We start from the raw sequence: 22,201 nt of genomic DNA on the forward strand, positions 1-22,201 counted from the left end.
GTCCTACAGGATGCTGGGGACTCCGTAAGGACCATGGGGTATAGACGGGCTCCGCAGGAGATATGGGACTCTAAAGAACTTTTAGTATGGATGTGCACTGGCTCCTCCCTCTATACCCCTCCTCCAGACCTCAGTTAGATTCTGTGCCCAGAGGAGAAAGGGTGCTCTACAGGGGAGCTCTACTGAGTTTCTCTGATAAAAGAATTTTGTTAGGTTTTTTATTTTCAGGGAGCACTGCTGGCAACAGGCTCCCTGCATCGTGGGACTGAGGAGAGAGAAGCAGACCTACTTAAATGATAGGCTCTGCTTCTTAGGCTACTGGACACCATTAGCTCCAGAGGGATCGGAACGCAGGTCTCCCCCTGCCGTTCGTCTCAGTGCCGCGCCGCCGTCCTCCTCGCAGAGCCGGAAGATAGAAGCCGGGTGAGTATAAGAAGAAAGAAGACTTCTAAGGCGACAGAAGACTTCAGATCTTCGCTGAGGTAAGCGCGCAGCGGTAACGCACTGATGGGTGCAGGGCACAGGGGGGGGCGCCCTGGGCAGCAATATATACTTCTATATATATACTTCTATATATACTTCTATACTATTCAATATATACTTCTATTTTTGGCATGTTAGATACATATGGGCTGCGGAGTCAGTGAATATGTTCATCCCCCGCCATTGATTGTGAATTTGAGCGGGACCGAAGCCCGCCACTAGAAGGGGCGGAGCTTGGTTGCACAGCACTAACCAGCGCCATTTTCTCCACAGTGTGCTGAAGAGAAGCTGTCTCCCCGGACTCTCCCCTGCAGAACGGTGATACAGGGCTGAAAAAGAGGGGGGGGGGGCACATTTTGGCGCAGTGAGTGTATTACACGATTGACTTAATATAAAAGCGCTATATCTGGGAGTGTTTCCAGTGTCAGTTGGCACTGGGTGTGTGCTGGCATACTCTCTCTCTGTCTCTCCAAAGGGCCTTGTTGGGAAACTGTCCCCTTATAGATATATCCCTGTGTGTGTGTGAGGGTGTCGGTATGCGTGTGTCGACATGTCTGAAGCGGAAGGCTCATCCAAGGAGGAGGTGGAGCAGATGATTGTGGTGTCTCCGTCGGCAACGCCGACTCATGATTGGTATGATATGTGGAATATTTCAAATGCTAATGTGACCTTATTACATAAGAGAATGGACAAAGCTGAGTCCAAGGAAACAGCAGGGAGTCAATCCGCGGATGTGGCTGGGTCACAGGGCCCGTCAGGGTCTCAAAAGCGTCCCTTATCACAAATAGTAGACACTGATACCGACACGGATTCTGACTCCAGTGTCGACTAAGATGAGGCAAGGTTGCACCCTAAGGTGGCCAAAAGTATTCATTATATGATTATGGCAATAAAAGTTGTTTTGCATATTACAGATGACCCCTCTGTTCCTGACACGAGGGTACATATGTTTAAGGGGAAGAAACCTGAGGTAACGTTTCCTCCATCTCATGAACTGAACAAATTATTTGAAAAAGCTTGGGAAACTCCAGACAAAAAACTGCAGATTCCCAAGAGGATCCTTATGGCGTATCCTTTCCCTGCAAAGGACAGGGTACGTTGGGAATCCTCGCCCAGGGTGGACAAGGCATTAACGCGTCTGTCCAAGAAGGTGGCGCTACCGTCTCCTGATACCGCGGCCCTTAAGGATCCTGCGGATCGTAGACAGGAGACTACCTTAAAGTCTATTTATGCACATACAGGGGCTTTACTCAGACCAGCAATAGCATCGGCATGGGTCTGTAGCGCTGTTGCAGCATGGACAGATATCTTGTTGGCTGACATGGATACCCTGGACAAGGATACCGTTGTCCTGACTTTGGGCCACATTAAGGACGCAGTCTTGTATATGAGAGACGCTCAAAGAGACGTGGGACTGCTTGGCTCCAGAGCCAACGCCATGGCAGTTTCGGCAAGGCGAGCTCTGTTGACCCGCCAATGGTCGGGTGATGCCGACTCAAAAAAGCATATGGAGGTTTTACCTTACACGGGTGAAGTTTTGTTTGGGGATGGTCTCGCGGACCTGGTTTCCACAGCTACCGCGGGTAAATCTACTTTTTTGCCTTTTGTTCCCCCACAGCAAAAGAAAACCCCACAATATCAGATGCAGTCCTTTCGGTCGCATAAGTCCAGAAGAGGTCGGGGCTCCTCTTTCCTCTCCAGAGGTAAGGGTAGAGGTAAGAGAACACCTGCTTCGGCTAGTTCCCAGGAGCAGAAGTCCTCCCCGGCTTCTGCTAAATCCACCGCGTGACGCTGGGGCTCCACGGAGGGAGTCTGCACCGGTGGGGGCACGTCTTCGACTCTTCAGCCAGGTCTGGGTCCTATCAGGCGTGGATCCTTGGGCGTTGGAAATTGTATCCCAAGGTTACAAACTGGAGTTCGAAGAAGTGCCCCCCTCGCCGATTTCTCAAGTCGGCCTTGCCAACCTCTTCCCCGGAGAGGGAAGTGGTATTAGATGCAATTCAAAAGCTGTGTCAACAGCAAGTGATTGTCAAGGTTCCCCTAGGCCAACAGGGCAAAGGGTACTATTCAACAATGTTTGTGGTCCCGAAGCCGGATGGTTCGGTCAGACCAATTTTGAATCTAAAATCACTAAACCTATACTTGAAAAAGTTCAAATTCAAGATGAAATCACTCCGGACTGTGATATCCAGTCTGGAAGCAGGGGATTTTATGGTGTCGCTGGACGTGAAGGATGCCTACCTTCATGTCCCCATATTTCCTCTTCATCAGGAATACCTGCGTTTTGTGGTACAGGACTGTCATTACCAGTTTCAGACGTTGCCATTTGGGCTTTCCACGGCCCCGAGGATTTTCACCAAGGTAATGGCGGAAATGATGGTGCTCCTGCGCAAGCAGGGTGTCACAATTATCCCGTACTTGGACGATCTCCTGATAAAGGCGAGATCAAGGGATCAATTGCTGAAAAGCGTGTCACTCTCCCTGAGAGTGTTACATCAACACGGTTGGATTCTCAATCTGCCAAAGTCACAGTTGCTTCCACCCACTCGACTATCATTCCTAGGCATGATTCTGGACACGGAACAGAAGAGGGTTTTTCTACCACTAGAAAAAGCCCAGGACATCCAGAACATGGTCAGGGACCTGCTAAAACCAAAAAGAGTGTCTGTTCATCAATGCACTCGAGTTCTGGGAATAATGGTGGAAGGCTACGAGGCCATTCCCTTCGGCAGGTTCCATGCGAGGACTTTTCAGTGGGACCTTCTCGACAAATGGTCGGGGTCCCATCTACACCTTCATCAAAAGATAAGCCTGTCCCCCAGGGCCAGGGTGTCTCTCCTGTGGTGGCTGCAGAGTGCTCACCTTCTAGAGGGTCGCAGGTTCGGCATTCAAGACTGGGTTCTGGTGACCACGGACGCGAGCCTCCGAGGATGGGGACCAGTCTCAAAAGGAAGAAATTTTCAGGGGATATGGTCAAGCCAGGAGGCTTGTCTACACATCAACGTACTGGAATTGAGGGCCATATACAACGGCCTACGACAAGCGGAGTATCTTCTTCGCGACCTACCGGTGCTGATCCAATCAGACAACATCACAGCAGTGCCTCATGTAAACCACCAAGGCGGGACAAGGAGCAGAGTGGTGATGGCGGAAGCCACCAGAATTCTGCGCTGGGCAGAAAATCACGTAAGCGTTCTGTCAGCAGTCTTCATACCGGGAGTGGACAACTGGGAAGCAGACTTCCTCAGCATCCAGGAGAGTGGGAACTTCATCAAGAGGTCTTTGCAGAGATAGCAAGTCTTTGGGGACTTCCTCAAATAGACATGATGGCGTCACGCCTCATCAAAAAAAGTCGGAGGTATTGTGCCAGGTCAAGGGATCCTCAGGCAGTAGCGGTAGACGCCCTAGTGACACCATGGGTGTTTCAGTCGGTCTATGTGTTCCCTCCTCTACCTCTCATCTCAAAAGTGTTGAGAATCATAAGACGAAACAGAGTACAAGCAATACTCGTGGTTCCACATTGGCCTCGAAGGGCCTGGTATTCGGATCTTCAGGAAATACTCACAGAAGATCCGTGGCTTCTTCCTCTCCGGGAGGACCTGTTACAGCAGGGGCCTTGCATGTTCCAAGACTTACCGCGGTTGTGTTTGACGGCATGGCGGTTGAACACCGAATCCTAGCAGAGAGAGGTATTCCGGAGGAAGTTATCCCTACTCTGTTAAAGGCTAGGAAGGAGGTAATGGCGAAGCATTATCACCGTATTTGGAGGAAGTATGTATCTTGGTGTGAAACCAAGAATGCTCCTACGGAAGGTTTCCATCTGGGCCGTTTTCTCCACTTCCTACAGACGGGAAGGGCCTAAAATTAGGCTCCATTAAGGTACAGATTTCGGCCCTATCTATATTTTTTCAAAAGAAATTGGCTTCTCTCCCTGAAGTCCAAACTTTCGTGAAGGGAGTGCTGCACATCCAGCCTCCTTTTGTGCCACCAGTGGCACCATGGGACCTTAACGTGGTGTTACAGTTCCTTCAATCACACTGGTTTGAACCTCTTCAAACGGTGGAATTAAAATTTCTCACCTGGAAGGTGGTTATGTTATTAGCCTTGGCATCTGCACGGCGGGTGTCGGAGTTGGCGGTCTTGTCTCTCAAGAGCCCCTTCTTGATTTTTCATGTGGATAGAGCAGAATTGAGGACTCGTCCTCAATTTCTGCCTAAGGTGGTCTCTTCTTTTCATTTGAACCAACCTATTGTGGTGCCTGTGGCTACGGGTGACTTGGAGGATTCCAAGTCTCTGGATGTGGTCAGGGCCTTAAAAATCTACGTAGCCAGGAAGGCTAGGGTTAGGAAATCAGAGGCTCTGTTTGTCCTGTATGCAGCCAACAAGATTGGCGCGCCTGCTTCTAAACAGACTATTGCTCGCTGGATCTGTAACACGATTCAGCAGGCTCATTCTACGGCTGGATTGCCGGTACCAAATTCGGTAAAGGCCCATTCCACTAGGAAGGTGGGCTCTTCTTGGGCGGCTGCCCGAGGCGTCTCGGCATTGCAGTTGTGCCGAGCTGCTACTTGGTCGGGTTCAAACACTTTTGCAAAATTCTACAAGTTTGATACCCTGGCTGATGAGGACCTTGCGTTTGCTCAATCGGTGCTGCAGAGTCATCCGCACTCTCCCGCCCGGTTTGGAACTTTGGTATAAACCCCATGGTCCTTACGGAGTCCCCAGCATCCTCTAGGACGTAAGAGAAAATAAGATTTTAAACCTACCGGTAAATCTTTTTCTCCTAGTCCGTAGAGGATGCTAGGCGCCCGTCCCAGTGCGGACTAAATCTGCAAGACTTGTATATAGTTGTTGCTTACATAAGGGTTATGTTACAGTTGGAATCGGTCTTTGACTGATACTGTTTTTTTCGTTCATACTGTTAACTGGTTGCGTATATTCTAAGTTATATGGTATGATTGGTGTGGGCTGGTATAAATCTTGCCCTTAGATTTACAAAATCCTTTCCTCATATTGTCCATCTCCTTTGGGCACAGTTTCTCTAACTGAGTTCTGGAGGAGGGGCATAGAGGGAGGAGCCAGTGCACACCCATACTAAAAGTTCTTTAGAGTGCCTGTATCTCCTGCGGAGCCCGTCTATACCTCATGGTCCTTACGGAGTCCCCAGCATCCTCTACGGACTAGGAGAAAAAGATTTACCGGTAGGTTTAAAATCTTATTTTTGACCAACTTTTTTTTGAGATATGGACTATGTGTGCTTACGATTTTGGCTTATGTGAGATTTTGACTTATGTGAGATGTCATTGACATGTGAGATGAACTAGATCAGAGGTTCTCAAACTCGGTCCTCGGGAGCCCACACAGTGCATGTTTTGCAGGTAACCCAGCAGGTGCACAGGTGTATTAATTACTCACTGACACATTTTAAAAGGTCCACAGGTGGAGCTAATTATGTCACTTGTGATTCTGTGAGGAGACCTGCAAAACATGCACTGTGTGGGCCCCCGAGGACCGAGTTTGAGAACCTCTGAACTAGATAGTACACTGATCTAGCAAGGATTGACTTGCCTGCACAGTCTATCTTTTCTTGCGATGCCGACCTGGCGGGACCGCGCATCGGGATCGAATCGGTATCGCAAGGTGACTTTCACCTTGCGATCTGCACTAACTGTACTAAGTTTGCATCCATGAGTATAATTTTTATAAAATGTAATTGCTCCATTCTCAATAAATGTAAAGAGGCTGTCCTATCATAGTATAACATTTGAAGAAGCCGCTTTACAGAATTAAAGGAGGAGCATGAACCATACAATTAATTAGGATCACCAGTTTTGCTAGAGTGATAATGGCAGTTAGCAGGGGTAAAATAGCACCTTTATTCAGTCCCAGTGATCCATTCTCATAATTAGAATATAATAAAGCCAGGGGGTCTATTACTGAATGCAGAGAAAACAAATAGTTCATAAAGAACATAACTTTACCCCATAAGTTGCATACTTTACTGTATACCAATAAATTTTGAAAGTGTTAGCGAAGAAATGTGACAGTGTCCTGATTTTTCCTCAACCCAGGGAAACATAAACTCCATGAAGGACTTTAACATGCACCTCTTGTGGCCTACACACTGGGCGATATCTTGAAAGATATAAATTATATCGTTCATATATATCAGTGTGTATGCTACAACGATGAACGATGCCAGTCAATTTGGACGATATCGATGTCTGTACTCTCCTATCATCCAAATTGCCCATCGATATCATCCAGTGTGTAGGCTATAATTGGCCATCAATATTGTCCAGTGTGTGGGCTTGCGAGCTCGGTGGCTCGCCGCAGGTTCTATTCCCACTCTATGGATGCCGTGGACACCCATGAGTGGGAATAGAGCCTGATGGTTGGGATTGCGTGTGTTGGCATTGTTAGGTGTCGGGATTGCGGCGTCGGTATCCTGACCGCAGGGATCCCAACTGCCAGCATTGTAACTGCATCCCATCTATGTCACCAGGGAGCATGAAGGAAGTGTAAGAGCTAAAATGTCAGCCTGTAAATAAAGAAATGACCATTCAGTATATCTTATTTTTCTTTGAGTTCTTGAAAAGAAAACACATGCCAAACTGGATCAAAACACTTGAAATTTGCCATTGTCTGGGCCTTGCTAAAAAGAAACATTACCCCAAAAATGGTACATCTGGATCTAGGTGGAGCAATTACGTTTTCTGTTTATAGCAAGCCACATAAGGTAGGTATCTTGAAGCAAAATATTGTCCATCAGTCCAGATGGGAGGGAGGAGTGGTAAATATGGAACAATGGCCCTCATTCCGAGTTGTTCGCTCGCTAGCCGCTTTTCGCAGCAATGCACACGCTAAGCCGCCGCCTTCTGGGAGTGAATCTTAGCTTAGCTGAATTGCGAACGAAGTATTCGCAATATTGCGAAAAGATTTTACTTTGCAGTTTCTGAGTAGCTCGAGACTTACTCTTCCAGTGCGATCAGTTCAGTGCTTGTCGTTCCTGGTTTGACGTCACAAACACACCCAGCGTTCGCCCAGACACCCCCCCGTTTCTCCAGCCACTCCCGAGTTTTTCCCAGAAACGGCAGCGTTTTTTCACACACTCCCATAAAACGGCCAGTTTCCGCCCAGAAACACCCACTTCCTGTCAATCACACAACGATCAGCAGAACGAGAAAAAAAAACCTTGTAATGCCGTGAGTAAAATACCAAACTTCTTAGCAAATTTACTTGGCGCAGCCGCAGTGCGAACATTGCGCATGCGCAGTTAGCGGAAAATCGCACCGATGCGAAGGAAAAGAACGAGCAAACAACTCGGAATGAGGGCCAATGTGCAGAGAGAGAAGCAAACATAGCTAGTTCTAACTTCTAAGTCCTGGTTAGTAAAAGAGCTTTGCCCATAAAACCATTCTATAATGTGGGATCAGTATGATTTGCCTCCAATCAAAATCCCGAAGCTCAAAATACCAACTACAATTGACCAATGGTCAAAGAAAACGACAAGGTAAAAATAACGACATTTAAAATGTTGACACGGTCAAAATGCCGACATTTAAAATGTCGACAGGTTAAAAAGTTGACACAAGTTTTTCAAGTTTTATTTGGTGTGTACGTCGACATAGGTCAACATGGACACTTTATAAGTGTACCGCAGCGCTCGCCATGCTTCAGGCACGTTGCCTCGCTGCGCTCGGCACACTATTATATTCCCCCTTTGGGTCCACTGGGATGGTAAAGTATGAACGAGTCGGTTTCAATGTAAAGAAAAATAATGAATAAGTCATGTCGATTTTTTGACCTATCGACATTTTTAATGTCGGTATTTTGACCGTGTTGACATTTTTAATGTCAGTATTTTGACCATGTCAGTATATTGACCTTGTCGGTATTTTGACTGCATCCCTATAATGTATGTAAAAAATGACTGCTTTAGGGCGATTCTCCGTGATGCACGGGACAGCGACACAATTTATAGGGTAAGGCAGTGCTACTAAGCAATTAAGTTTTCATATTATTATTACATTTTATTTATAATGCGCCACATGTGTTTCGCAGTGCCGTGCAAAGGACAGTACAGGGAGACATAACAGCATTACAGTAAATAAATAACAAAAATAGAGTACAGGTAACAAAGAGCTCCACAATTCTCAGAACATAATACAGCTAAGATGTAAGTAGCAAGGGAGTGATCAGCGTACTACTTGGGTCTGGTGGCCATAGATAGAGATGAGCCTTTACCAGCAGGAGAAAAAGCGGGTAAAGATGGTCGCTGAATAGGAGAGAGCTGCAAGTGAAATGTGTCGAGAAGAGGGCTTAGATAACAAGAGGAAAGAGGGCCCTGCTCTGAAGAACCAACAATCAGATGACATGAGGTGCAAGCAAGCGGGAGGTAGCCTGATGGCAGGAGGATGGAGGAGCAGCCCAACACAAGGTTATGCATCGGAAGGGTATAACAACAATTTCTTAACAGACTAGTTTAAAAGGAAAAAAAATTAAATGCGTGTGATGCACGGGACTTTATGTTCACTTTCGGAGAATCACCCTTTAATGAAATCGGCTAAGTTGGGTATCCCCAAACCACCATGGCTATGATGCAATTGAAATTTAGAACAGAGAACAATATTTTTTAGAGAGACTTATAGTAACATTTGTATAATGTAGGAGAATTTGGAATAATAGTACTTTTAAGAACTGCTACCCTGCCAAGGATAGACAGGGGAAGCAGACACCAGCTGCAGTATCTAAAAGATATTACATTTTGGATATAATTGAAGTGAAACTTGCCTGGGTGCCGTGACATCCTGGGGTGCTTTGGGGTACTTACAAGAGGTGTAGGACTAATTCAAATTATTTATAGTCATTGTAATAGGCAAAACCAGTGATTTTCAATAAACAAAATATGTGGACAAACAGAAGCGAATCCTGTCCCTCACCACATAACTGAACACAAGGATGACATATAAATACAATTTACTTAATTTTAATATTTTTTCCTGAATTTCTCACCAAGAAACTTTTGACCTAGGGGTGCCGTGAAAAAAATTCTGATACCCTAGGGTGCCGTGATTTAAAAAAAAAGTTTGGGAACCACTGACGTAGGGTATGAATCAAGTCACCTGGCAACACAAACGGACCCAGAGCCTATTGGAGAGATGGTCTCGGGTGACTAGGTTGAAGGCCTTCTCAGCATCTAGGGATAACAAAACTGTGTTACCTGAGTTCCCAGGTGACTCTAGCCATTGTGGAATAGTAAGAACCTTACGGAGATTAGCTACAGAATGGCGGCCCCACACAACTCTGGTCTAATCAGGATGGATCACCGACGGGGGGATTCATTTAGGTCTATTAGCCATAATTTTTGTGAGGATTCTGTAGTCTAGATTTCAAAAGGAAAAATAGTTTATAGGATCCCGGTAAGTCAGGCTCTCGACCTGGTTTTGGAAGAACCTTAAGCGTGACCGAATTTTTAAAAAAGTGTAGCCGTTTTATTTTCAAGAATAGAATTATACGCAGCGTGTCTCCAATCCTGGAGAGGAAGTTTTTGTAGTATTCCCTAGAAAATCCATCTTGCCCAGGAGCCTTAAAAATTTTCAGGAACTTAATTACTTTAGTGATTTCCTCATGGGAAATGGGGCCAATTAAATAAGTGGATTGCTGAGGAGGGACCCGTGGAAGGGATAAGCCCTCCCAAAAGTCTTGTTTCCTGTCCAAATCAATATAATCAGCTGCATAAAACTGTGCATAAAATGATCTACAGATGTCAGTAATCTGCTTCCCAGAATGAACTCGAAAACTGTCAGAGGTTTTCAGGGAATTACAGGTGGGGGAGGGGATGTTTCAATAAATAAGGTAACAAGAACTCTCATTGCGTAAATGTATTTAACTCATACAAATATGTATAATCAATAGTTTAGCCTTGGTACAGATTATTTTTCCACATGTTCCCTATACTTGTCTATGCATTTGTTCCAATGATACACCAAGGTATCTATCCTGGGTTAGAACAAATCGATGTCAAGCGATTGAAGCCAGGACATGTCGACTTGGTGAACTTCACCATCGGTTACGAATCGCCTTCCACCCAGGTGCTTCTTCAATAGTCCAAAGAGATGGAAATCACTCTGTGCCAGGTCAGGGCTGTAGGGAGGATGGTCAGGTCACTCCCAATTGTAGCACCGTAACAACTCACATATTTGGTTGGCTGTGTGAACTGACAACGCAATACGAAGGTTGTTCGTAGCAACCCAGGTCATTTCTGAAGAATTGACCTCCACAACCAACTCAATGTGTCACAATAGTGGCCAGCATTCACATTATCTCCCTCAACATGACCTTCTTTGCTGATGGAGTTGTTTTGAATTTCTTTGAAGGTGGGGACAATGTGTGTATCTATGTTGTGGATGTTAATCGTAGGGAACTGAATACACCTAAGTAAATTAGTGAGTAACCATCCTCTTTTATTACCATGGGAATGAAAATAATTATGTTGGAAAGCTAAACGATAATTATGTTGGAAAGCAAAACAGTCACCTATTTAGGATAGCACATTTTCAAGCACTAACTTTTTAGGAGGTAGTGTTCTTTAGCAGAGGGACTAGGCAATGTTTTGAAGGCTTGATGGGCTGCTTCACATAAGAAATTCTCTCTCCACGGATTACTACTCTGGGTGTCTGCTAATACAATAGTGCATTCTGATGCGCATGGTTCATATTATCATGAAGGTAAGCCTGCCAAGCGGACTGCACCATGGGGGTCATTCCGAGTTGTTCGCTCTCGGTAAACATCTTCGCATCGTAGCGATTTTCCGCTTAATGCGCATGCGCAATGTCCGCACTGCGACTGCGCCAAGTAAATTTGCTATGCAGTTAGGATTTTTACGCTTTTTCTTCGTTCTGGCGATCGGAGTGTGATTGACAGGAAGTGGGTGTTTCTGGGCGGAAACTGGCCGTTTTATGGGAGTGTGTGAAAAAACGCTACCGTTTCTGGGAAAAACGCGGGAGTGGCTGGAGAAACGGAGGAGTGTCTGGGCGAACGCTGGGTGTGTTTGTGACGTCAAACCAGGAACGACAAGCACTGAACTGATCGCAGAAGCCGAGTAAGTCTGGAGCTACTCAAAAACTGCTACGAGGTGTGTAATCGCAATATTGCGAATACATCGTTCGCAATTCACTCCCAGTAGGCGGCGGCTTAGCATGAGCAAATCTGCTAAAATCCGCTTGCGAGCGAACAACTCGGAATGACCCCCCATATTTCTAAATTGCACAGAGTTAGCTTTGTGGGCAAGTGCCATTTGGCGATAGGATCCATGGTCAGTACCAAGATTTAGAGAAAACCACACCAAGGCATGATTTGAAATACAAATCAGTTCTATAACCAGTTGAGCTAAACGGAGAAACAAGGTAATAGACAATAAGTAATCTATATGATATAAAGTACCATGTCCAGCAAAAAGGCGCGTAAACTTGTGATCAATTGGGTCTTGAACTCTCCAAACATCAGAGAGGTTGAGTTGTTGAGCAAAAAAAGGAACACCAAAACTAAGTGGGACATACTTTGTATGCCCAGGGTATTTGCTTGTCCAAACTAATTCCCCGCCAACAATCAGCTCAGATGATGCCAGTGTAGATAATTTAGCCAACAAACGCTGAAAAAATAAGATTTTAAACCTACCGGTAAATCTTTTTCTCCTAGTCCGTAGAGGATGCTGGGGACTCCGTAAGGACCATGGGGTATAGACGGGCTCTGCAGGAGCCATGGGCACTCTAAGACTTTAGATGGGTGTGAACTGGCTCCTCCCTCTATGCCCCTCCTCCAGACCTCAGTTATAGAACTGTGCCCAGAGGAGACGGACAGTACGAGGAAAGGATTTTTGTTAATCTAAGGGTGAGATACACACCAGCCCACACCATACACACCGTACAACATGGTATATACTAAACCAGTTAACAGCATGAACAAAACAGCATCAGCCAGAGACTGATCTCAACTGTAACATAACCCTTATGTAAGCAACAACTATATACAAGCCTTGCAGAAATAGTCCGCACTGGGACGGGCGCCCAGCATCCTCTACGGACTAGGAGAAAAATATTTACCGGTAGGTTTAAAATCTTATTTTCTCTTACGTCCTAGAGGATGCTGGGGACTCCGTAAGGACCATGGGGATTATACCAAAGCTCCAGACCGGGCGGGAGAGTGCGGATGACTCTGCAGCACCGATTGAGCAAACACGAGGTCCTCCTTAGCCAGGGTATCAAACTTGTAGAATTTTGCAAAAGTGTTTGAACCCGACCAAGTAGCTGCTCGGCAAAGCTGTAATGCCGAGACGCCTCGGGCAGCTGCCCAAGAAGAGCGCACCTTCCTAGTGGAATGGGCCTTTACCGAATTTGGTAACGGCAGTCCCGCCATAGAATGAGCCTGCTGAATCGTGTTACAGATCCAGCGAGCAATAGTCTGTTTAGAAGCAGGAGCGCCGTCCTTGTTGGCTGCATACAGGACAAACAGTGCCTCTGTTTTCCTAACCCTAGCCATCCTGGCTACATAAATTTTTAAGGCCCTGACTACATCCAGGGACTTGGAATCCTCCCAGTCCCCCGTAGCCACAGGCACCACAATAGGTTGGTTCATATGAAATGACGAAACCACCTTAGGCAGAAATTGAGGGCGAGTTCTTAATTCTGCTCGATCCACATGGAAAATCAGATAGGGGCTCTTGTGAGACAAAGCCGCCAATTCGGACACCCGCCTTGCAGATGCGAAGGCCAACAACATGACCACCTTCCAAGTGAGAAATTTAAATTCAACTGTTTGAAGAGGTTCAAACCAGTGTGATTTAAGGAATTGTAACACCACGTTAAAGTCCCACGGTGCCACTGGGGGCACAAAAGGATGTTGGATGTGCAGCACTCCCTTTACAAAAGTCTGGACTTCTGGGAGAGAAGCCAATTCCTTCTGAAAGAATATAGATAAGGCCGAAATCTGCACCTTAATGGAGCCTAACTTTAGGCCCATATCCACTCCTGTCTGTAGAAAATGGAGAAAACGACCCAGCTGAACATCTTCCGTAGGAGCATTCTTGGCTTCACACCAAGACACATATTTCCTCCAGATATGGTGATAATGCTTCGCCGTTACCTTCTTCCTAGCTTTGATTAGAGTAGGGATGACTTCCCCCGGAATACCCTTCCTAGCTAGGATTTGGTGTTCAACCGCCATGCCGTCAAACGTAACCGCGGTAAGTCTTGGAACACACAGGGCCCCTGTTGTAACAGGTCCTCCCTGAGAGGAAGAGGCCACGGATCTTCTGTGATCATTTCCTGAAGATCAGAATACAGTCCCTTCGAGGCCAATCTGGAACAACGAGTATTATCTGCACTCTTGTTCGTCTTATGATTCTCAGTATTTTTGAGATAAGCGGAAGTGGAGGGAACACATAGACCGTCTGAAACACCCAAGGTGTCACCAGGGCATCCGCCGCCACTGCCTGAGGGTCCCTTGACCTGGAACAATACGTCCAAAGCTTTCTGTTGAGGCGTGACGTCATCATGTCTATTTGAGGAAGTCCCCAACGACTTGTTACTTCTGCAAAGACCTCTTGATGAAGTCCCCACTCCCCTGGATGGAGATCGTGTCTGCTGAGGAAGTCTGCTTCCCAGTTGTCTACTCCCGGAATGAAGACCGCTGACAGAGCGCTTACATGATTTTCCGCCCATCGAAGAATCCTGGTGGCTTCTGCCATTGCTGCTCTGCTCCTTGTCCCGCCCTGACGGTTTACATGCGCCACGGCTGTGACGTTGTCTGATTGGATCAGAACGGGTAGGTTGCGAAGAAGACTCTCCGCCTGTTGCAGGCCGTTGTATATGGCTCTTATTTCCAGCACATTGATGTGTAGACAAGCCTCCTGGCTTGACCATATTCCCTGAAAATTTCTGCCTTGTGTGACTGCTCCCCATCCTCGGAGGCTCACGTCTGTGGTCACAAGAACCCAATCTTGAATGCCGAACCTGCGACCCTCTAGAAGGTGAGCACTCTGGAGCCACCACAGTAGAGAGACCCTGGCCCTGGGGGACAGGCTTATCCTCCGATGCATCTGTAGATGGGACCCTGACCACTTGTCCAGAAGGTCCCACTGAAAAGTTCTTGCATGAAACCTGCCGAACGGAATGGCCTCGTAGGCCGCCACCATCTTTCCCAATACTCGAGTGCATTGATGAACTGACACTCTTTTTGGTTTCAGCAGGTCCTTGACCATGCTCTGGAGTTCCTGGACTTTTCCCATTGGGAGAAAAACCCTCTTTTTTTCTGTGTCCAGAACCATGCCCAAAAATGACAGTTGAGTTGTCGGAACCAACTGCGACTTTGGTAGATTTAGAATCCAGCCGTGTTGTTGTAGTACTCTCAGGGAGAGAGAGACGCTTTTTAGTAACTGATCTCTTGATCTTGCCTTTATCAGGAGATCGTCCAAGTATGGGATAATTGTGACCCCCTGCTTGCGCAGGAGCACCATAATTTCCGCCATTACCTTGGTGAAAATTCTCGGGGCCGTGGAAAGCCCAAACTGCAACGTCTGAAACTGGTAATGACAATCCTGTACAGCGAATCTCAGGTACGTCTGATGAGGAGGATATATGGGGACATGAAGGCATGCATCCTTTATGTCTAGTGACACCATAAAATCCCCCCCTTCCAGGCTGGAGATCACTGCCTGGAGAGATTCCATCTTGAATTTGAACCTTTTCAAATATAGGTCTAGGGATTTTAGATTCAGAATTGGTCTGACCGAGCCATCCGGCTTCGGGACCACAAATAGGGTTGAATAAAACCCTTTCCCCTGTTGCCCTAGGGGAACCTTGATAATCACCTGCTGTTGACACAGCTTTTGTATGGCAGCTGAAACTATTTTCCTCTCTGAGGGAGAAGCTGGCAAGGCCGATTTGAAAAATCGGTGTGGAGGCACATCTTCGAACTCCAGTTTGTAGCCTTGGGATACAATTTCGACCACCCAAGGGTCCAAATCCGACTGAACCCAGACCTGGCTGAAGAGACGAAGACGTGCCCCCACCGGTGCGGACTCCCGCAGCGGAGCCCCAGCGTGATGCGGTGAATTTTTTAGAGGCCGGGGAGGATTTTTGTTCCTGGGAACTAGCTGTAGCTGGTGTTCTTTTCCCTCTACCTTTTCCTCTGGCGAGGAAGGAAGAGCCCCGACCCTTTCTGAACTTATGCGACCAAAAGGTCCTGTCATGGTGGTCTGTATTGTCTCTGCCTTTCTAAGGTAGGTCAATTTTTATTTGACATTTAATCGTGGCATACGAATTTTTATTTTTATTAATATTTTTTCTCTTTTTCTGCCCCACTTAGTTGCATTATGCAAATTTTGACTTTACAATACTTATGCTAATAAACTATAATTTATTATTCGTACTATTTTCCTTCTCCCTTTGTTCTTTCAACACAATATCCATAACATTTTTGCACACAGGCGCAGTTGTGTAACCTTGATAAACGTCATTTATTAACCTTCTGGAGGCTTTTGGGTTTAGCCTCACTCACGTACTGCTGCCACCCTCATAATATCCGTATAAGTAGAGCGTTGGTCACATTTGCATTTTTCCTTAAACATGCAGACCCTCGTGTCAGGGACAGAGGGGTCCTCTGTGATATGCAAAACATCTTTTATTGCAATAATCATATATTGAACACTCTTGTCCATTCTTGGGTGCAACCTCGCATCATCATAGTCGACACTGGATTCAGAATCCGTGTCGGTATCAGTGTCTGCTATCTGGGAGAAGGGACGTTTATGGCACCCTGAAGGGTCTTGTGACACAGCCAAAGCCATTGATTGACTCCCTGCTTTGTCCTTGGACTCTGCTTTGTCCAATCTCTTATGTAATAGAGACACATTAGCATTTAACACATTCCACATGTCCAACCAATCAGGCGTCGGCTGTGCCGACGGAGACACCACCACCATCTGCTCTGCATCTTCCCTAGACGAGCCTTCCGCTTCAGACATGTCGACACACACGTACTGACACCTCCACACACACTGGAATATCCGAATATGGGGACAGACCCACAATAAGGCCCTTTGGAGAGACAGAGAGTGTGCCAGCACACACCCAGCGCCACTAGACACTGAAACAAAGTCCCAGCCTGTAAAGCGCTATATCTACACAATTTAGCACCAAATAAATGTGCCCCCCCTTCGTTTTTGCCCCCTGTTACTTGTTCAGCAGGGGAGAGTCCGGGAGCAGCTTCTCTGCAGCTTGCTGTGGAGAAAATGGCGCTGGTTAGTGCTGGAGGATCAAGCTCCGCCCCCTCGACGGCGGGCTTCGGTCCCGCTCTTTTTCTTTAAACTGGCAGGGGATTTATTATATACTGCCTCTGCAGTATCTATATAACTGTGCCAGACTTATTTGAGGTGAAAATTGCTGCCCAGGGCACCCCCGCTGCGCCCTGCACCCTTGCTGTGCCTGTGTGTGTTGTAGGAGCAATGGCGCGCAGCGCGACCGCTGCGCGGTACCTCATGAAGATCTGAAGTCTTCTGCCGCCTTTGAAGTCTTCTTACTTCTTACACTTACCCGGCTTCTATCTTCCGGCTCTGTGAGGAGGACGGCGGCGCGGCTCTGGGACGAACAGCAAGGACGACACTTGTGTTCCGACCCTCTGGAGCTAATGGTGTCCAGTAGCCTAAGAAGCAGAGCCCATTAGTCCAAGAAAGTGGGACTGCTTCTCTCCCCTCAGTCCCCCGAAGCAGGGAGCCTGTTGCCAACAGTGCTCCTTGAAAATAAAAAACCTAACAAAAATCTTTTCAGAGAAACTCAGTAGAGCTCCCCTGCAGTGCATCCAGTCTCCTCTGGGCACAGGATCTAAGTGAGGTCTGGAGGAGGGGCATAGAGGGAGGAGCCAGTTCACACCCATCTAAAGTCTTAGAGTGCCCATGTCTCCTGCGGAGCCCGTCTATACCCCATGGTCCTTACGGAGTCCCCAGTATCCTCTAGGACGTAAGAGAGAAGAAAAAAAAGGACAATTATATTTGGGGCATATACTGTACAGTACATATCACATAGAGAACTGATTAGATGAATACCTCATCAATTACATACCGCGTCAGAAATAGAGGAGTGAGTCGTATGGGGAAGATGTTTGTTCAGGAGAATCACAACACCTTAGTTTTAGAGGTGAAGGAGGCAGAAGCCCGAAAAACTGTATTACACATATTAAGCTGAGTGAGATGTGTTTCCTGCAATAAAGCCACATAAATCTGCAGGTTTTTTTTAAGATAGGTAAACACTCGCTTCCATTTTACTGGTTAAGCAATGCCTCCAATTTTCCATGAGCAAATCTTTAAAGAAGCCATTCACATGGGTAAAAGGGAAAAAAGGTATAGGCAGAGTATAAAACAGTTATAAGTATACATAGCAGAAACAAAGGACCATGGCCTAGATTCACCTGTCTGACACAACGGGGGTCATTCCGAGTTGATCGCTAGCTGCATTCGTTCGCTGCGCAGCGATCAGGCAAAAAAATTACACTTCTGTACATGCGTATGTGGCGCAATGCGCACACGCTTCGTACTATTGCAACGAACGATGTCGTTTCACACAAGGTCTAGCGAAGCTTTTCAGTCGCACTGCTGGCCGCAGAGTGATTGACAGGAAGAGGGCGTTTCTGGGTGTCAACTGACCGTTTTCAGGGAGTGTTCGAAAAAACGCAGGCGTGCCAGGAAAAACCCAGGCGTGGCTGGGCGAACGCAGGGCGTGTTCATGACATCAAAACAGGAACTGAATAGTTTGAAGTGATCGCAAGCACTGAGTAGGTCTGAAGCTACTCTGAAACTGCACAAAATTATTTTGTAGCCGCTCTGCGATCCTTTCGTTCGCACTTCTGCTAAGCTAAAATACACTCCCAGTGGGCGGAGGCATAGCGTTTGCACGGCTGCTAAAAACTGCTAGCGAGCAAACAACTCGGAATGACCACCAACATGGGAGAAAAAGGGAGGAAATCAGGACACACAAGACATAATCATATTTGTATAAAAAAGAATAATCATAAAATGAGAACAAAACAAAACCCAAAACATATTAGGCCAGGGACAACAAGCCTCTAGCCCAATTGCAAAAAAAAAAGTAACTTCTGGAGAGAAAAATAGAAAGAGAAACACACAAAACAAAATACTTGTGTTAGGAGCTTCTAAACCACCACAGTTAACCAGTAAGATAAACAAATAACACATTAAGAGAGTGAATAAACAAATATCATGAAATTGCATGACAAATTACAAAAACAACCATACGTGTCTGTAATAGCTTGCACTAAAACAGAATAAGTGATAGGAGGATCTGTGGCTGTGGATGCCAGATCCAGTGCAAAAGACGTGTGACATCTGATCTCCGGTTGTGGCAGCCATATCGGATTTGCGAGTCCTCTGATGCGAAGGAGGGAAGTAAAATAGCCATGGTAATTTGCTGTGGGTTAAGTGAAGCAGTGGGGCTATTCAATTTGCCTCTAAGGCTGTCCGTAGGCTGCAGTTAGAGCACAGTTACAGCACATGAAAACAGGCTATTTATTGGGTAATATCTTTTTGCGTGCCATGACCATGTCAACACATAAGTCCAGTAACTTATCAGACATTCTATGGGTTAACTCCTGTTAAAAGAGTAATTTACCGGGCAAGAAAAAGTGTCTCCAACTGAATAGCCCCGGGTGTTAAAGCCCAAGGCTACCACCTTGCTACACCTGGCAAATTATCGGGAAAATAAAATTTCCCCCTTAGAAAGCATGGAGGAGCAGAAAAACTTCACCATATAGATCCAGGCAGGTACATGAACTCAAGTGTCTGGATGCCATATCCGCTGGCGTAAAGGGCAAAAACTCTGCAGCCCTCTGGGAAAAGTTTGGCTATACCATTAACACCCGAACTCTTTATACAATTTATTTTATAATTTTGTGCATTAAACAAAGTTTGTGTATACTGAATCATCAGAAAAGAAAGGTGTCACTATCTCAGTTGTGCTCAAAAATTTTTGTATTTTGAAATTTTGGATATGGGAGACTCAATCTGTAAAATGTTGTATTCTGTTGGTATTATTGCTTGCCCAGTGTCTAAGCTCTTCAAAGTGTACAAAGTGAACAGAGGAAAACCTCTCTCCCAAATACAGTCCATTTAACAAACATGAATGTATGACAAATATATAGAGATATAATATGTTAAATAATAAACTAACATAGGGGGAGATTTAACAAGAGTTTGGAGAGCGATAAAAAGCCGTAAAATTGTTCATTTGGCAACACAAGACAGATGGTGAGAGTGGTGGTTGGTTTCAAATTCTTCATAAACAGGTAGAAATAAAGAGTTCAAGGATACATTAAAAGTTGTTAACACATCAGGCTGCCTATAATGCCACTTAAAAATAAACCCTCTTTAAATATAGGTATATTGATAATGACGTTCTGGTTGTGGGACCCCAGGCCTGATATGCTCTCTGCCCTACACTAAAACCAACCCTTTATGTATAGATACTACATATAAATTCTAGACTGTAATCCTAAATGTTCTTCTCTTCCTAGGTCAGGGTGGGAAGTTCTGGTACATCTCAAGCAATGGCACCATTTGTACAGATGGAGACATGTCAGAAGACTTCTTCTTTGAGTTCCGGGAATACAACCGTGTGGCCATCAAGGGTAAAAATGGCCGATATCTACGGGGGGACCAGGCAGGCACCCTGAAAGCAGATGCAGAGTCTGTGAACAATGCAACTCTCTGGGAATACTAATTCACACCCAGCACATTTTAGGTGTAGAAGACATTAGATGATTTGCTTTGACGGAGAGCTTAAAGGACTGACAAAGCAAGATATGTTTCCCCAAAAGAAGCATAGAGAGGTGAGCAGTGAGACAATGAGCTTCTCACATGGGGTTCAGAGTTCTATAATGAGATCAGAGGTAGTCTGTCATGGACACAATGACCGTCTACAAGCAATGTCCTACTAGGATTATGGGAAATGCATGTAATTATATAAGTATCATTATATTATATTTAGTATAGTTGAAATTATTAGCATATATGTCTGAGATTGTGTTCTAAACATACAATCTAAGTGGACATAATATACAGATGGAAACATATGCGTATTTTGCAGTTTATCTAAGTTACACCCTTAATATGCAGTGTGGTCAGCAACGCAGCTGTACCCCGACCAGTGCCCTGGTCAGAAACTGCATGCAAAGCACACAGGTTGGAATAGGTGCACCCCTTTTGTTGCTGGAAAATGGGGTGGGTGCTTTTTTTATACCATTTTTAAAAGAGTTGCAGCTGCATTCATTCACACAATTAATAAAGATGAATTTGTTGACCATCAAAAGTGTATTCATCCCTTTTATATAAAGGCATAGGATAGGACACAAGCTAGATCTGATTTATACATAATGTGAAATAACAAAAGTACAGAGGTTTTTCTGGGAGATACTGGCCATGTTAGAGCAGGAAGTGGTGCAAACAATTATGACATAATCTGCAAAAGGGCTTATCTTTGCCTAAGCGCTCCTGCACACAGGCAGTATACCTGAAAAAGGCATAACAGCCGCTAAGAAAATTGCTAAAATTTGGTCAACTGCAATAGAAAATGGCAGTAAGATTGGCTGTTATGTAGAGGGTTTCAAGTCATTTGTACACGCCACCAATAGTAGAATGTATATGAATTTGAGGAAATCATGTATGTAAAATTTTAGGCAATCTGTGGCTCTCCAGCTGATGAGGAAGACCAGACTTAGGTAACCAGTGGCTCTCCAGCTGATGAGGAAGACCAGACTTAGGTAACCAGTGGCTCTCCAGCTGGTGACCAGACGTAGGCAACCAGTGGCTCTCGAGCTGGTGAGGAAGACCAGACTTAGGTAACCTGTGGCTGTCCAGCTTATGACGAAGACCAGACTTAGGTAACCAGTGGCTCTCCAGCTGGTAAGGAATACCAGCCTTAGGCATTCTGTGGCTTTCCAGCTTTTGGGGAAGACTTGAGCAATCTATGGTGCTCCAGATGGTTTAGAACACAAGTCCATACTGTTTTTACCAACATTGTAATCTATTTTCCATGGACACTTTGTTTCTTAGTTGGTGGATCAGAGCATTACTCATGCAATACTGTCAGCAGCCGTTGGAGCTCTACAATCATCATGATGTTGTGTGTACTAAAGCTGTTTATAATACAAGGTTTTTATTTTTCATTTTAATCCTCTTCTTCATTAAGTATTGACATATAAAGCCTAGGGAATAAGTATACATTAAAAAAAATTAAAATTACCATAGAAAACAATAGTATTCTTTTGTGTGTTTTCTGTTGGGATGCAGTTAATATACCAGCTTTTGGGATCCTGGCGTTCAGGAGACCGACGCCGGAATCCCGACAGCCAGTGAAATGCCGGCGGTCGCAATCCTGACCGAAGCCTCGTATTCCCACTTGGGTGGTGGGTCCATGCCACCACCCAAGTGGGAATATAACCTGTGGTGAGCGTCGCTGAATCCCAGCTGGGTTTCCATCTGAGGTGATGCTGCTGTCTGTATAGTGACAGCCGACATAACATCTGCCAGTCTCCCATATGTATTCCAGTGTGTCAGTACTAAAAAAAAAGTGAAGGGGGGCGTGGCTTGGATCGGTATGGAGTAGCTGCGTGCAGCCTTAGCTCTCCACAAAAAATCCTGAAAAATCATCCG

At 45.7% G+C, this 22,201-nt stretch overlaps 1 protein-coding gene across 1 annotated transcript in view; it reads left to right on the top strand.

The window, feature by feature from the left end:
* The window catches only part of FSCN2 (fascin actin-bundling protein 2, retinal), a 103,865-nt gene extending 82,062 nt beyond the window's left edge, over positions 1-21,803 (top strand). Inside the window, exon 5 of the mRNA XM_063961121.1 lies at positions 20,065-21,803. Coding sequence (XP_063817191.1) covers positions 20,065-20,270 — 206 coding nt within the window. The 3' untranslated portion in view covers positions 20,271-21,803. The remainder of the gene's footprint in view (positions 1-20,064) is intronic.
* Positions 21,804-22,201: the final 398 nt, after the last annotated feature.

The sequence above is a fragment of the Pseudophryne corroboree genome, chromosome 3 (assembly GCF_028390025.1).
Source record: "Pseudophryne corroboree isolate aPseCor3 chromosome 3, aPseCor3.hap2, whole genome shotgun sequence".
Classification (NCBI taxonomy): domain Eukaryota; kingdom Metazoa; phylum Chordata; class Amphibia; order Anura; family Myobatrachidae; genus Pseudophryne; species Pseudophryne corroboree.